At 35.7% G+C, this 16,662-nt stretch overlaps 2 protein-coding genes across 2 annotated transcripts; one reads left to right on the plus strand and one right to left on the minus strand.

The window, feature by feature from the left end:
- Positions 1–11,768: 11,768 nt before the first annotated feature.
- On the minus strand, positions 11,769–13,790 carry LOC113226349 (gem-associated protein 8-like). Its single transcript, XM_026458937.1, has one exon. The coding sequence runs from the start codon at positions 13,664–13,666 to the stop codon at positions 13,082–13,084; it is 585 nt and encodes a 194-aa protein (XP_026314722.1). The 5' UTR covers positions 13,667–13,790; the 3' UTR covers positions 11,769–13,081.
- A 376-nt stretch (positions 13,791–14,166) lies between these two features.
- On the plus strand, positions 14,167–15,865 carry LOC113226394 (zinc finger protein 39-like). Its single transcript, XM_026459005.1, has 2 exons — positions 14,167–14,376; positions 14,513–15,865. The coding sequence occupies exons 1-2, from the start codon at positions 14,245–14,247 to the stop codon at positions 15,548–15,550; spliced, it is 1,170 nt and encodes a 389-aa protein (XP_026314790.1). The 5' UTR covers positions 14,167–14,244; the 3' UTR covers positions 15,551–15,865.
- Positions 15,866–16,662: the final 797 nt, after the last annotated feature.

The raw sequence follows: 16,662 nt of genomic DNA on the forward strand, positions 1-16,662 counted from the left end.
ATAGTATGTAACTTTGAATGCGGTGAACGAAACAACAACACAAACAATTATTAGCATTATTTACTTTAAAAAAATACATAAATTTTATTGAAACATTATATAATATAACAAAACATCTGAAGTACTATTTTCGCAGGAATTCCAAAATAAACTTGTTGAGCAACAGAATTGCACGATTTGGCCTTTTAGATCCCCTAAACAACAATGAACCGAAAAATAATCTAAACAATCACAAACTCTTAAAATTTTGAATCGATTTCTCGTAAAAATCGTATAATGTATTTACCGATATGATTAGTCCACATCCCTATTCGCGTCACGATGACAAGTGTCAAATTTGGCCTCTTATTTGGTGACGACTATACATATGTAATATATAAAAAATACCGTAATACTAATGGATATATCTGATAATCTCATTCTGTGTCTTACTTACTAGAGCTCTACTCTAGTCGTGTGAAGATAACAGTACCACACATTTTCTCAACAGCTCATGAAATTCTGCGTGTCAGGAAATGAGTGTAAGCTTACTTATGCTCGTACAGTGGTGAGATTAGTATTAATTGGATGTCACTCTCTGGAGACATTGACGTGACTCTTGTGGACCTAATACTTTACTAAGGACTGACGGGCCTTATATAGAAATGCCGGGGCAGTGCTGCTCAAATTTTCGGTAAAAATACTAACACCAAGTATTTCGATGGTTGTTGCTTATTCGATTCTTTGACGAACTTCTTCTACTTAGGAAATGAAGTTACTTTTCCGGATTTAAATCGCGTATATTTGTTTTTCCAAACAACCGACGTTTCGGGCCCTTTACAGGTCCCATGGTCACGGTTGACTGAGGTGGTACAGTCTTCAACCAGTTATGTCTAATATTGATGCAAATCACCCTATTTTTTCACTATAGTTACAATAGTTTTTAATTAAATACCTTATTTTTAATTTTATAAAGAAAACGTTCCAATTTACTCTACATTAAGTTTTACAAATTATTTTATTGAATGAATTTTTATTAAGTTCAATTTATTATTAATAGAAATCAGAATAAATTAAAACATATTAATTGGTACTACAATATTATGTCTGTTTGGGGTTTTCTTGATCTTCTTCTACTTTTTGGGTTGCCATTTTCTAACGGAGGTCGGCTATCATTCTGACAATTTCGCTTCGTGAAGTACCGGTACTTAGTTGAAACACTCTGGTCTTTCTACGACCACGTCTTCTCCGGCGCTGGATTTTTTTCCTGCAGAATTAGTTACAGTAGAGAGTATTTATTACTCCGTATGATGTGCCCGAAGTACTGTTTTCAGGAACTCCAAGCATTTGTGCATCCTCCGCAATACGTTTTTATGAACATCGAGGTTTACAACTATAGTGGAACATGACGATGACAAAAATTCATGGTACTGATCCGTTTAACTCTTGTACAGATAGTTTACATCTATGGTATTTGAAATAAATGTTTTTTATGATAAATGTGTATTTACAGCAATTCCTAGAGTTTTTACTAGTTTTTCTCAGAGGAATCTTACGGATAAGGGTGACGCCAGACGAGCATAAGCTTTTGAGTCGTATTTCATGAGTTGCTTAATTTACCTTGCATTCGGTTTCTTATTAAAGTCCGGTTTGTGCCACACGACGACGCAAAATGAGTTGTCTGTCGAGACACGCGCGCAATAACGACCGTATTTCGGTCACGCTGTGTGACGTGCTTGTACCGATGGACAGAGGGGTAATAGGAGAAAAGTGAGGAAAACATTTCGCACTATTAATATTATAGTGTATTAAATCAAAAAGAGGACTTTCTCAGAATCGATGAAAAACGAATTACTCCCGCAAAAAAATCATTAAAATTTATATGTTATAGTTTGTTATAGACACTCAAACAATTTCCCAAATATATTTAAGAATAAACTGGAAAAAATAATTTCATGTTTTTGAATAAAGATTATTTTGGCCAGAACTAGCTCACATGAAGCGTGTCTCATTTTGAGTTAAGTAGATATCTTTGGTTGTTTCTTACGATATTCTAACGACGGTTTTTTTGACGTGTAGAGAATCAAATTTTACGTTCAATAACGAAATAATATTAAATTTCACATATTTTGAGTTACGACACTATTGTAATAGCAGTGCGAGTTATTGGCATTTAGTAGTATTTTACAAATAGATCTGGATGTTCATATATACTTTCCATATAGAGCGTATCCTTTTTCTTTTTCTAACATCATCTAATTTTCATAAATGCACACTATATTCTTAATAGATCCTTTACACTATATGTCAAGAATAACCGTACAAACGCTTAAAAGCAACTGCATAAAATACATTCGTTTGGTGCCCCAACCGAATTTCAGTCGAATTTCAACTATTTACGAAACTAAAAAACGCGACTCCCAACTCACAAAATTGCGCTCGTCTAGCCTCACCCTAAGTAATAGTGTATAATCAATAAGACGATTGGAAAGAAAGAAAGACAAAAGTTGAGTAAGATGATTCTCAGGCTTTAAACCGCAAAGATCTGAGTGGCACTGGCACTGCGTCCTTCATTATGTGACAAAATTTGTAAGTCCCTAGTGCTTCAAAACTTTTCGTTCCGCTTGCATTACAAGTTAGTATTTTTAGCTTAACAAAGTTTGGGAATCTCCGTGTTACACATTCTAGTAACTGATGCGGACGCTAACATCATCAAGCAAGTAAAAATAACATCATTAACAAAATCAGTTTTCTGGTTTGAAGATTGACAGCGGTGCGCGTAAAACATTTTGAGTTTGAGCAATATAGTACTTCACTGGAAGCATAATTGTGGCATTTTTGTAAAAAAATTGTCCTCAAAATTTCGCGGAATGAAATCTATTGGCCAAGTTTTATTCAAATCGGTTAACGGAAGCGCGAAATCGAATTCCTCGCCTATTTTGCCACCTTTACAGGTTTCCACCTGTATTTTGTTCAAATTTAAATGGAACCAATACGAAGGTACCCTCTTTCCAACAAAAAAGAATCATTAAAACCGGTTCATCAAAGCCGGAGCTATCGCGTAACATACATACAAAAAAAAATACAGTCCAATTGGGGGTCACCTCCATTTTTTTTAAGTCGATTAAAATAGCAATTGGACTCCTCTGTTGCTTTCAGTCAAGCACTACACAAATTCATATAAAGGTACTAAGAATTTCGTAATAAATGACTAATTGAAAATGACTAATTACAAGGTCTTTACTACGATATGACAGAAGTGTTGCTGTTCCGAAATATAGGGAAAATAATAAAAAGAAAGTCACCGCGGTAACAAACCCGCCTTTTAACAAGTCCTTCTGGTAGGCTCGGGTCTCTTTTAAGCCCAAAATTCAGTTTAACCAATTAGTGTGTAATCCGCCATTTATTTATTCCATTGTTGTAATTATAATTGTTTTCTTAGTACACTCTCGGACAATTCTTTAATTCGATGTCAAAATTCCACCACAGTTCTATTATTAATGTATCAAGGATGTTTGAAATAGTAACATTGCAAAGAATTTACTTACAAAATATATGCTGGAAAGTTAACGACGTAATATTATTTTTATCATTTTTTATATATTTAATTTGTGAAACCGTGATTTGTTACATATAGCATAATTGTTTTGGCATTGTTTTAATTATATCTTCTATTATACCACCAAAACAACTAAATTAATAATGTAATTAGGATTTTAAAATAAAAAAAATGAACACAGAAAACATTGCGCCAACCCTTAATGCAATTTAAAAACGCTAAAGATGAATTTATAAACTATAATTAAATTCGGGGTAGTCAGAGACCGTGGATCTCCTCCTTCTACGCTCTCGATAAACCTCTTTCGCCTCTTCCACTCCCGTCAGTCTCTTCATACATACTCCTTTATTCAGAAGTACCGAGTTTGTTTAAAATTATGAAGAATAAAAAAAAAAAACAGGTAATTTGAATTAGTTGTCTATAAGAATGTTTAATATCTTACACAGGCAATGCCTATACACGCTATATTCACAGCCAATGCTTTAAACTATTAAATGCCTAATATTCAGCCTTCAATCAAAAAGAAATCAAGCAATGACCTGTATAGAAAGTAATCAACGTTTGGTCTCTTCAAATATCACGCGTGAAGCGTGCGATAGCGTGCGGGGCTTGCTGACACGCGAAACACGCGAAATGGCTAATAGGCTCTTGAACCGAACCATTTAATTGTCATTCTATGCTTTTTTGCGGGCTATGAAAGAATGCTGGTTTTTAATGTTGAAAATGTAAGTTTTGTTGAATTTTTAATCAATTATTTTTTATAAAATTACTCCACTACTTTATTATTAATACAAAGATCGAACACTCAGAAAAAATTCCTTCGTTCCGGCCGGATTCGAACCGACGTCCTCTAGCCAGACGCTATACCAACTAAGCCACGGAACGAACCAGCTGATCTCACGAATTTTTGTATGTGCTTGCGTCGTGTCTTTGTATTTGGTACGACTTTTTAGTCGTAGCACCATCTATGAGAAATCTATGAAAGATTTATCACCCAGTTAGTACCTTTACAACTTTGCAACTTTTACAGTAAGTTTTTATATAACATCAAGTGACGGGACGAACAAGGACGAACCTGATGGTAAGCTACACGCCTGTCCATAACAGTTGCAGTGCCACCCAGAGCTTTAAATTGCAAAGATCTGGGGGACATTGCCACTGCGCCCGTCACCCTGAGACATAAGTTGTCTAGTCCCATGTGCCTGTAATTTCACCAGCACCCTTATTCTTCAAAACGGGAACACAGTAATGCTGACATTACTGCTTGGTGGCAGAAGTAGGTAAGATGGCTGGTGGTTCTACCCCGGACAAACTCTTTCAAAACAAGGAGCTCCCTTGCTACTCAACTAAGAGTCGTATTCCAGAATTCTACTCAATGTTCAAGTCAGGATTTGAGCAGACTTAAGTATGATTTCAAGCACTGGAAATACGACCCTAATGGCAGGGACTTGAGTATGATTTCGAGTGCTTTAAACCATACTCAAATCCTGACTTGAGCATAGAATAGAGTCCTGGAATACGACCCTGAGTGTAAAAAAGTGTGTCTCTCTCTCGCCTCTTGCCTTATACCTAAGTTATACCGTTCAGGGAACAAGTCTGCAGGCAGAGCATTATAGTAATAATAATGCAATAATAATAACGCACACACTCACAGCCCCGCTCTAGAGAGATCCTGTATCGCGGGTGTTATGGACACACACATAGACAACCACAAATTACACCCAAACTCACGAGGTAAATACATGTAGACCATACTAATATTTCTCCCGACCCTGGAATCGAACCTGGGGCCTGTACGTGGCAGTCGGCAAGCGGCATGGTAACCGTTCGGCCACGGAGGCAGTTAACGTTACAATACTAAAGAAAATAGAAAGATTTATCATGGAGATAGATTCAGTAAAAATGTATATTTTTCGCGTTTTTTTTTAAATACATAAAATCCGCATCCGCATCGGCACCCGCTGATGTTCAGGTAAGAAACCAGCACCCGCTGATGTGTAGAAAATCTGCAACAGCAACATCCCTGGTCTATACTTCAACATTCGTCGTATCACCAAAATTACAAGTCGATGCGAACGTCATTCCACCATTTTTTATGGCTTTTATACGGGTTTAAATCCTTAGAATCACAAATATCACTAAATAGTTAAAAAATATTTCTATTATATAAATAAAGTAAGCAGCCATTTAATTTAAACACGTGACGTGAGAAAAATATTCTTTAACACGTCACAAAAACTCCTGCAAAGTTCGCTACGTGTGTTTACGTGATGGCACAAGCACGCAGTTGCAGCGCCGCGGGCGAAGCGCGCGCAGCGCAATTTGCACTCGTAAATCTGCGCAAGCACTCCCGGAAAAACGGCGTACGCCTTGTTCGCCACACGAACATAATTGGTTTGTGTCCTTCGTTTGAAAGGGGTTGTTTTACGGGCAGTCACTTGAGTAGTTTAAAGTTGTGGATTTCGTTTTACCACCATTTGTGACAAAGAGTTCAATCAATACGTACAGTCAGCAACAGAATCATCTAAGCAATGATTATAAATAATAATTGTAATTTCTTTTTCATTGAAAAAAAAAACCGTCTCAGAAGTTTGCTGAACGGCTTTTCCCGACGACCGCTACGAGAGTATACCCTTTTAAACAAAAAAAAAATTTCAAAATCGGTCCACAATTCATGGAGAAATCGGCATGTCTTTAAAATTTGAGGATTTTCCTCAATGTCCATGGATCCCCTCATCAGTTTCTGACTTGGTGACAATGGGACCATCACGACAGCACTGTCGTCGTTTTGTCGCACCCTTTCAAACAAAAAAATATTCAAAAACGGTCTACAATTGACGGAGAAATCTGAAAACATACAGCTTACTGTTGAATAATTCATTATTTTTCTTTTGATACCAAGTGACTGGATGAACAGGTTGTGCTTGGTGGTAAATGTCACGCCTGGCCAAAACGTTGCAGTACCCCTCAGAGCTTTAAATCGCAAAGATCTAAGGGGTACTGCGCCCGTGATCCAGAAACGTACCTAAGTTACACAGTCCCATGTGCTTGTAATTTTCCTTCGAAACACATTACTGCTTCGTGGCAGAAATAGGTAAGGTGGCAGTACTTCCCCGGATCAACTCTTTCACAAGGAGCTCTATTGATTTAACTACTTAAATATTCATAAGACTAACAAATATTTTATAAAAAAATTATTGAACATGTCTCAGTGAATATAAGGTGCGTTTCTGATCGATACTGAGTCGCCAGAAAGCAATAGTTCTTTTTTTTATTTTGACAGAAGTAGACATTGTATGTACGGATAACGGCACATCAGACTACACATTTTGATGTGGCGTGTACACACGCCAGCTCATCAAGCTACACATTGACGTATCTTGTTCCGTTGCACTGGAGGCGATTTCCGAACAAAAATGTGTAGTCTGATGTGCCGTTGTCCATACGTATTCGATAATAAAAGGGGATTTGCACAGTCACTCTATCCATCAGGAGCGTACAGGAATGCGCGCGGGTACACCGTCAACGACGTGGAAAGTTTTCCATTTTGTAAAAACAAATATTTTTCCAGATATTTTTCCACATTTGACGTTGACACCTGTCAAAAGTTGAAGTTGCTGAACGAAAACGATGAAGCCAACAAAAGGTGGTGTAGTGGTTAGAGGTTTTTTTGCTGTTGTGAAATCATTTTAAATCTCGTTCTTCTAAGTAGCTTTTAGCTACAAAATTTATTATATAATTCACGCTAAATAAAATTGCAAAAGACATTTCTTAACGTAGAACATAATGTGATCCTTCGAAGATATATTTTTTTAATTTTTGGCAATTTTTCCGGAAAAATTTCCTCTATTTCAAAATTTTCGGCAAACTACCCAACGGTGCGCGATTACCTGTTTGAATTTTTTTAAGCTAACGTTCGCGTGCGATTGATTGGTCGTATTCGTTATTGTTACAACGGAAAGAGCGTCCGTATAAAAGCTAATAGAGCAGGATAGACCGTGTGAAACTGGCGCGTGTTGGAGTGAGCGATTGCGCGCGCGACTGATGAGTGCAATCGAGTGGTCTTTCCCTTTTCCGTCCAATTGCGATTATTGCATCACGCGCGATAGAGTAGCTATGTAAAGCCCGCTATTCCCGCAGATTTCTAGCTACCTATATAAGTGGCTAGAACAGATAATATACTCGATGCACTAATAGTACCACTTGTTTTTCAACCTTTTATTAAACCGATTAACCCTAAGTATTATGAAGCAGTCAAAAGAACCAAGTAGGTATTATTGCTCGATGTAACACCGCTGTCCTCTACTCCACTTTGGCAGGTTAGGACTGTTAGTGACAAATCGATGTGGGTAATATCGGCTTGGCAGCCGTATATAACAATTGCATAGGTACTCACTGTGATCTCAACCTGTTTGCCAACTATGCCAAAGCTTCTTGTAGGGGCTTTAATCGACCTATGAACTAAACTGTGCTACCTTAAGTACACCTACTTAAGGTAGCTGGGAAATAAAAAGAAAAGTACAAGAATTTTAATTTCTAAGTATATTGAATGTCACGATGTTTGCCTATCATGATATACAATTTTTTTTTTTTTTGAAAATTACTCCACTGGTTTGTTATAATTATTACAACAAGGATCGACACACTAAGAAAATTAATTCCTCATTCAATCAATATGAAAAAATACAGCCGAATCGAATTAATTTTTCTTTAGTGTTTCGAAACTTGTTATTATAAATAATAGTATAAGAATTTTGGTTACATTTAATTACCCGTGGTCTACCGAGGTAAACCAGTCAGGTGGTCCAAGGGCAAGAAGCAATTTTAATAAATTAACCAAAAATTGCATGTAATTTTTGTCACTAAAAAACAAAAAAAGAACTTTTTTTTAAAATGTTATGTTGTCAGTGATACTTTTATTTTACGGGTAGATTTAGTGAAACAGTTCGTCCAGGAAAGCACTTACTTATTACTTATTTCTGCCGCCAAGCAGTAGTCTCTGCATTACTGCGTTCCGGTTTTGAGTTGTAAGGCTCCTGGTGAAATTGTAGGCACTTGGGACTTGTCAACTTATTATGTCTCAAGAATTTAAAGCTCCAAGCAGCACTACAACTGATATGGAAAGGTGTCTCGTTTACCGTGCCACCAAGCCACCACGTCTTGTTCGTCCCGTCACATGGTATGTATTAAAATTCGCTCTGGACCTTTTGGAGGGAAAAGTGTCGTTTTTATTTTGACTTTCAATTATTTTGTGAAATCTGGTTTAAAGTGGAATAGGATAGTGCTATTGTGCCTTAATCGAAGATTAAAACGCGAAATTATACGAATCTCGAACTAAAATACCCGTTTTAAGGAATCCCGAGGCAATCCAAGCACGCCGCCTCAAATTGCCTATCCTCTTTATGGCGGCCATATTTACAGAAACATATTTAAACTTCATATTTAGGCTGATGGCTTTGCCAAAGCCTTAATAAATTTAAAAAAAATGTATTAAAAAAAAAGTTTAGCGCGCATTTTAAGAATTACAAAAAACGTCCAGAATACGTGATTCGTACCTAAAGGTAACGTATTTCATAATGATAATGTCAAATCACAGAGTCATTACAAAGTCGTCAAAAACTATTGCAGTAAGGTTGGAATAGGTTGCATTATCCACCGTATTCGTTACACATAGCTCCTTCAAATTTTTATTTGTCTTTACAAAATTCTTTGATTGAACAAGATTTTAATAGGTAACCAATGTATATAACATCAAATGATACTTGAGTTATATTTTATAAATGCAGGATTTTTTACGAAAGGGAATTTCTAGAATCATCCGAAAGATGCCAAATGATTTGTATTAAGATCAACATGGCCAATACATAATTGACCAAAGTTGTAAACTTATGTTTTGGAATATTTTTTATTTATTCCTTAAAACTGCACGGACCCAATATTATTTTTCATTTAAGTTTTTTTTGTTTTTGTTTTTCGTCTCGACTTTAATTTCTATTTTCCATTCATTTGTGATTGTTCAGTACTTAGCAATACTTCTTGCTAACGGTGAATAAAAACGTAATGGGTAATAAAACCTGCACGTCAAAGAAGGTTCACAAAAGGTGCGAGGTTGCATTGGGCCATAATGGCAGACTGTAACCTAAATCCTCTCCTTAGAGCATAGGTTCTCAAACCTTTTAGCTCACCGCCCACTTAGACAAGGTAAAAAAATTTCAATGCACACCGCCACAAAAAATAAATGAAAACATTTATTTTTTTGTATTAACACAAAAATATCAAAAGGAAAAATATACATACATGTAGTGTAGTTTATATGAATAATTCAGGTTTTTTTTTTCAAACGCGGTAGTACCACCTGGGCAGCATCAACGCCCTCCAATTGCTTCCGAGGCTCAGCGCCCACTGGTATAGACCACTTTGGGAAACCATGCCTTAGAAGCACCAGCTTCCAGCAGTGGAACGTAAAACAGGTTGGTAGGTTTTAAGCTATGTAAATACCACCCTTAAAATTACAAAAAAGAAAATCAAATTTGGCAGTCATTTTGTTTTATTAAACAATTTCATATTATATTAATACATTATACGTTCATTCTACCTACACATTCTCCGAAATTTATATGATAAAAGCATTGAGAAGCAACCCACTCCTGTGATAGCCAGACTCAACTGCAGAAATCTAACAATACCTATTCTATTGTATCTTAGTAACACACAATTGTTACACCTAACAAAACATTATACAGTATTCCAGTGGAATTCCCGCTAATTTTCCTTTTCTATCTACAATGGAAGCCTATAATCCAATTTGTTGAGGAATTATTTTCGACCCCGTAGTCTAATTTGAACGCAAACCTGAGATTTAGAGTGAATGACAAATCCTATATGACAACCATGAATGGATTTCAGACATTGAGACAATTAATTAACAAAGTAGATTTTGTCAATTTCGTTTTGAAAGTTGATTTTGGACTTAGGCCTTCCGGAATAAGTATTTGCTGATGACAAATTTTTGTCATGAAACCACAAACTGATTTTGCACTTTGAAGGTCCATGGGAATAAGAGCTGAAAAATCATTATTACTATGGAAACTGAACACTTCTGTCGGTTCTCAGCCAACAATTTTTTTCTTCCGAGTGTATGACGACTCCTTAAAAGTCTCCCTACCTTACGGCTCTGGGAATTACGGCTTTTGACTGGCCAATTTAGTACCTATACCACACGGTTATACAAAACGATCCGGACCGAGAATTGTCAAACTGAATGTTAGGCTCAAAAACCCTAGGCGCCTACGCTTCCGGCTTTGACTTCCTTAATTACAATTTGAAATAAACCTAAGAAGACTGGATATAAGGATTACAATGTAATGTGTTCGTACTTTCGAATTTGTTAAGGTATACATATATTAAGGAGACCTCTATGTTCAACATCAATGTGAACGTTACCTAAAGTGATAAAAATTTTAAATAGCTACACCTAATGATCTGATTGGTCAAACTAACTAATAATAACTACAAATCCAAAGTGCTAATTCTGAATTCCATTTATATATTAATTTATTATGTGTAATATGCTCAGAATCAGGTTCATATAACGAATTTTTATTCTTCTCCTGATAAATTTATTCATTTATTAAAATCAGGCAACTATGACCAATATAATACATAGCTTAAAGATTAACATACATGTAATATAATAATAAAAACTAAACAATGTTTAACTCTGTCTTCATCTCCATTTTCTTACCTAATGGTAAGAAAATATCAATTGATTGTGAACAATGGTCTTAATGGGACCACGATTTGAACCAAGCTCAAGGTAAGTGAGAAAAGAGACTGTTAATTATGTCATGAAGCAGATGAGGCACTTCTGCATCTCCTAGGTCACTGTTGACCTAGCATACAAAAACTTCCTCCTAATTAAGAGTTATCCAAAACAGGAACAATAAGGCCCAGCCAAAGGAGGCAATAACTAAGAAGTCCTATAGTTAGTTCTTTAAATCGATGGGTATTAGCATTGACTTACAAATAAATGGACGACGGGTCTAATACAAAAACCACGAAAAAAATGTCCCAAGTCAACCTATTCGAAATTTAAATTGTTATGTCATTGCAGTATCACGCTGTCCGTAGAACAAATGAAGACTAAAGCGGAGTGTCGCGCTCTGTATACGATTTTAGCGCCTTACAAGTGCGGACACTTTTTAGCGCGGACCCGACGTCCATATAATTGTAAGTCAATGGGTATTAGATACAAATTATGTAGGGTTGCCCAGGCCACCCTTGACAACCATCTTAACATTAATCATATTACAACACTCTTAACTCACTGTGAACACTGTTTTACACATGGATCCCAATAATAACATGTTACATAAACATTAATCAAAGATTACAATTTTAATGTTATACATGGTACAGTGTAAGTTTAGTTATTGCAATCTGAGCTTTATGTTTTAAGTCTTATTGTAAATGGTAAAGAGTTAAATATAAATTTTATAAAATAAATTTAGAGGCATACGCTTCTCCCTTATGGGGGACTGCCAACATGGGTAGAATAAAAATATAAATTAGTAAAAAACTAAATTAAATTCTTTAGTTTAACAGAGTGAACTATTTATCTGAAATTGAAAGGCTACTACGCCAAGAGCTATGGTTTTTCTGGAATAATAGTACAGTTTTGCATTTTTATTACATAGAATGAACAACAAAAAATCCTTCAATCTGACAGCTCTTGAACCAGCATCTGTTGCAACACTGGGGCCACAACTCTTACCAACTGAGCTACAGATAGTGTCAAAAAATCATGATATTCAATGGAATAATTATTGCAAAGGTTTGCATTTTTTTGGCAAAAGAACTGGTGCGATATTCTTCAAGTGAATGTTGTTTGAACAAACCCGGAAAATTAAGTTTCTCAAAAATATATAGGTAATAAAATGACATTTCCATAGTGCTTGGAAAATCCAATTCAAGAAAAAAGTAACAATATATTGGAAGTAAATTTTTTTGGATTCAAATGTGTACATTTATTTTTTCTAACCAACGTTCAGGACGCTTACAGATCCCATGGTCATGACTGACTGAGATCATGACATCATCAACCAGTTGTTGGTTTTTTGTGATAAAACAGTACCGGGATGAACAAGTTGTGAAGCTGATATGTCACTTGACACGTGCTCATAGCTGGTGCAGTGCCACTCATGGCTTTAAATTGTAAAGATCTGAGGGTCAATGGCACTGCAACATAATGTTATGTCCTATATTACTGCAAATCAACCACGCAAGAGTTCTATTTTCAACGTGTACACATCACTTCAAATTCAACCTGAGACCTTAATAAGTACCATTATAACTAACTCTAGTGAACAATAAGATTGTAATTTCTAATCAATTCTAATTTTAAAATTAAATCCGGCAACCAAATGAATCCGCATTGGAATACCGCAAATGATCACGCATAAGCAGATAGAAAAACTCAAATAATAAAACGGCTATTAGCCTCCAAAACCATTTGTGAAGTACCTTCACAACAGGGGCATACCTTCAGCTAAAGTTGAAATTAAATGGTATATTAGGCCAGTACATCGGCTGGCATATATCGCTCTCATTTATAAAATTTGACTGTACATAATTTTCTATGGCTGCTATCTTCATCCAGTTGTCACCATATAGCTCTTTCAGCTCTTCAGTCTTGTCTTTGGGCTTGGAAGGGCCAGCTTCTATTTCTTCTACAATGTTTTCCTTAGCTTCCTTAGCCTTATAGCGTTCTCTTTCTTGTCTAGCATCTTCTCTATATTTAGCGTTTTCTCGCAAAAAATTCACAAATTCCTCACTCACTTCTAGGTCATCATTATCTTCAGTTTTGTAGACTTCTTGTTCATCAGGATATGTTTGTTCATCAGCGTATGCATCTTCATAAGTTTCCTCAACGTTATGTTCATCCTCGTCTTCGCTCTCACTTGCCCTCTTACCTGCACTATGTTTAAATTGCATAGAATTTTCACGTATCACGTTGTGTAATACCTCGTTCTCGTACTCAAGGGACTTCGCTTTAGCCTTCCAATAAGCCAATTCAGTCTTCAATTGCCATGTCGCTGCGTGAGTAAATGATTCAGCCCAAGAAGTCATGGTCACAGCAAACTTGTACTTCTTCTTCGTCAACTCCTTTTTTATGTACTTGAACTTGTTATTCTGCTTTTTTCGAGAATTTTTATTGCTTTTCACACAATTCTGATATTTTCTTTCATCTGACGGGCAAATCATCTCAAACGGAAACTGCAAAATTCGCTATTCTACCCTTTATTTTTTCGCAAGATATATATATTTTTTTATTTATTGAGCATTGGGATTTTGCACGATACTGTAATATAGGAGGATCTCGTCAGAAGAAAATTTTACTATGCGCTGCAAAAAACAAAGCAAGAAGATAGGTATTATTTAATAGTTTTGTCTCTGTCATAATTTTAATACAACAATACGATCTAAACAAACCGCATTTTCGTGCATTTATGGTTTTATCCGTCTGACCGTGTCAGATTGAATGTTATTACCTTAGAGGATGGAAAAAAAATATTATAGTACTGTTTGCATCTGGAAACACTTTCAATCTAAAAAAAAAAATTGTCAAACGAAACCCCAGCTGCACAAATTTTGTTTTCCTGAATTTCAGATTTCTTCAGTAATTTTCGGGAAATATATATGTGAAAATGAATTACAAAGATTGTTGTCGTACATGCCTTGGGAAAACTAAAGAAATGCGCCATATTAACTCGTCTATCACCATCTCTGGGCACGATGTTCGATTAACAGATATTTTGTATAATTTCTACAATTATCAGGTAATTCCCGCATATTATATTACTCGAAACGCTATAAAGCTATACACATGCAGTTTGCTGCAAAAAAGCTTATAAAATACTAGCTATTTGACTCTTAGTTTGTGAAAAGTTTTTAACTAAATTATCCACTTTCCAGTTGCCGGAAGAGCAGCTATACCCTGAAAATATCTGCATAAATTGTGTTCACCATCTCACACTAACTCATTCCTTCAAGCTCCTCATAGAATCCAGTGCGAGAACATTGACTGAACAATTAAATGTCTTCGACAGTGCAAGCGACAATAACGACTGTGACTTCGATCTAGACTACAAACCAGAAACAAGAAACAAAATAGACACTTACAAACCAAAATCCTTACCTAAAAACTACAAAATCAGACCAATATCAACAGCCAATAAAAATGTTCCTAGAAGACATCTCATATTTAAGAGAGGTCCCGATAAGAAACTACTTTTCTGTGTTGAATGCAAAGCAGAATATCACACTCAAATGGCTCTAAAAGAACACTGTCATAATAATCACCCAGCAAAGTCGCTAACTGGTAGAGAATGTGAAAATTGTAACGAAAGGTTTGAAGATTTTAAAGATCTGATCATACATCGGAAACTTCACATGAGACCATACTTATGCCTTACTTGTTGGGGTGGTTATTACAATGAGAATGATTATAACAGTCATTCGTGTCAGGCGAACCAACCGCGACGAAGTAAAGAGAGTGAAAAAACATTACGCCAATGTGACCAGTGTGGAAAGTCTTATCCTCAAGGCTATATTAAAGTTCATATGATGACGCATGGTACAGATAAAAGATATAGCTGTAAGTACTGCCCAAAGAAATTTAAAGTAGCAAATGGACTAAATTCACACGTATTGTGGAATCATAAAAGAACTAGAAACCATAAATGTGAAGTTTGCAATGCTACGTTTATATCTGCTAGCGCTAAAAGCACTCATATACGAAAAAATCACTTGAAAGAAAAGAAATACGGGTGCGAAAGCTGTGTAAAACGATTTTTTTCTAAATCAGAGCTTCAACGTCACATGTTAACTCATACGGGTGTGAAGAATTTTCACTGTCACCTATGTGATAAATCATATCAGACAAGATACGGATTGAATGTGCATTTGAAGTCACATTCTCACAATGTGTCCATCAATGTATTGAATTTATAATGTAACATTCACAGAGATGTAGAAATATTAATTGCATTTAAAATCATAGAAACAGCTTTATTATTATTAAGGGCCGGTGTAGCCCCCTCATCACTGGCCAATCACCACTGCTTACACCCAAGCCAAGACTGACAATATTAATTTAACTAAAAGATTTTGCGAATCTAGAAACAATATTCCACAATAAGATATTTTACAAGCATAGAAAGTTAAATGCATTGTTGCAATAAAAGATACATATAAATCAGAATTTAAAGTACGTGCTTATAAAATAAAATAGTTAAATGGTATTCTGGAAACAGAAGATAGAAATGGCTATAGCAATATCATATGTCGAAACGGCCAAGTTTACAGGGGAGTATTTTAAAGTTCTGAATTCACTCGTTACTCACATAGAGTGATCATCTAATAGATCATCTAACCGATATCTAGAATTTTATAATATTCTATGTGATTAACGAGCTTTGCCGAATAAAACTGAGAAACGCTAAAGTCACGTATTATGCTTATTTCAGTGAATTCAGATGTTTAAAACGCTCCCCTGTAAACTTGGCAACTTCGACATACGATACTTTACGTAGGAGGGGTCGATATGTGATATCACAGCCAATTGCAAAGAAAGTCACTCAAAAAGAACACAACAAAACATAAATATCTTTGGTGTCGTTCAAATTTGGAAAAACATGGTTGAAGAAAGACTTGGTTGATACAATAGCATGAGTTAAATACTCGACTACAAGCATTGGAAATGTGATGCCAACTAGCCTTAAATTACCAAGTATACCCAGACCACAAAACTATTAAAAAAGTTCATTTCCTAAATCAGTTCTACTTGGAACCTCCTCATCCAGTGCCCGCCGTAAAACCGTTGGGTGTCCAGGTTGTCAGATTTGTTTATGTATATAATAAATCCATTCTAGAATCGGAGCTTAGTTATCTAGATTAAAAGTCAGCCTGATATTCAGAGGTCTCAACCAGTCAGGCAAACTTTCAAGTTAAATTTGTAGGGGATGATTTTATTGATGGTCTATATCGTGCTTCTCCGAACTAACTGTCGTATTAGACATTCTTGTCGTAATTGATATATACGATCTTCTTAGCTTAATATTCTA

This window comes from Hyposmocoma kahamanoa, unplaced genomic scaffold (genome assembly GCF_003589595.1).
Source record: "Hyposmocoma kahamanoa isolate Upper Pololo Valley unplaced genomic scaffold, ASM358959v1 190, whole genome shotgun sequence".
NCBI classification, from domain to species: Eukaryota; Metazoa; Arthropoda; class Insecta; order Lepidoptera; family Cosmopterigidae; genus Hyposmocoma; species Hyposmocoma kahamanoa.

Coding starts and splice junctions, on each gene's coding strand:
- LOC113226349 (XM_026458937.1), bottom strand. CDS start 13,666: ATGACTTCTTGGGCTGAATCATTTACTCACGCAGCGACATGGCAATTG.
- LOC113226394 (XM_026459005.1), top strand. CDS start 14,245: ATGAATTACAAAGATTGTTGTCGTACATGCCTTGGGAAAACTAAAGAA. Junction 14,377..14,512: donor ATAATTTCTACAATTATCAG/GTAATTCCCGCA, acceptor TCCACTTTCCAG/TTGCCGGAAGAGCAGCTATA.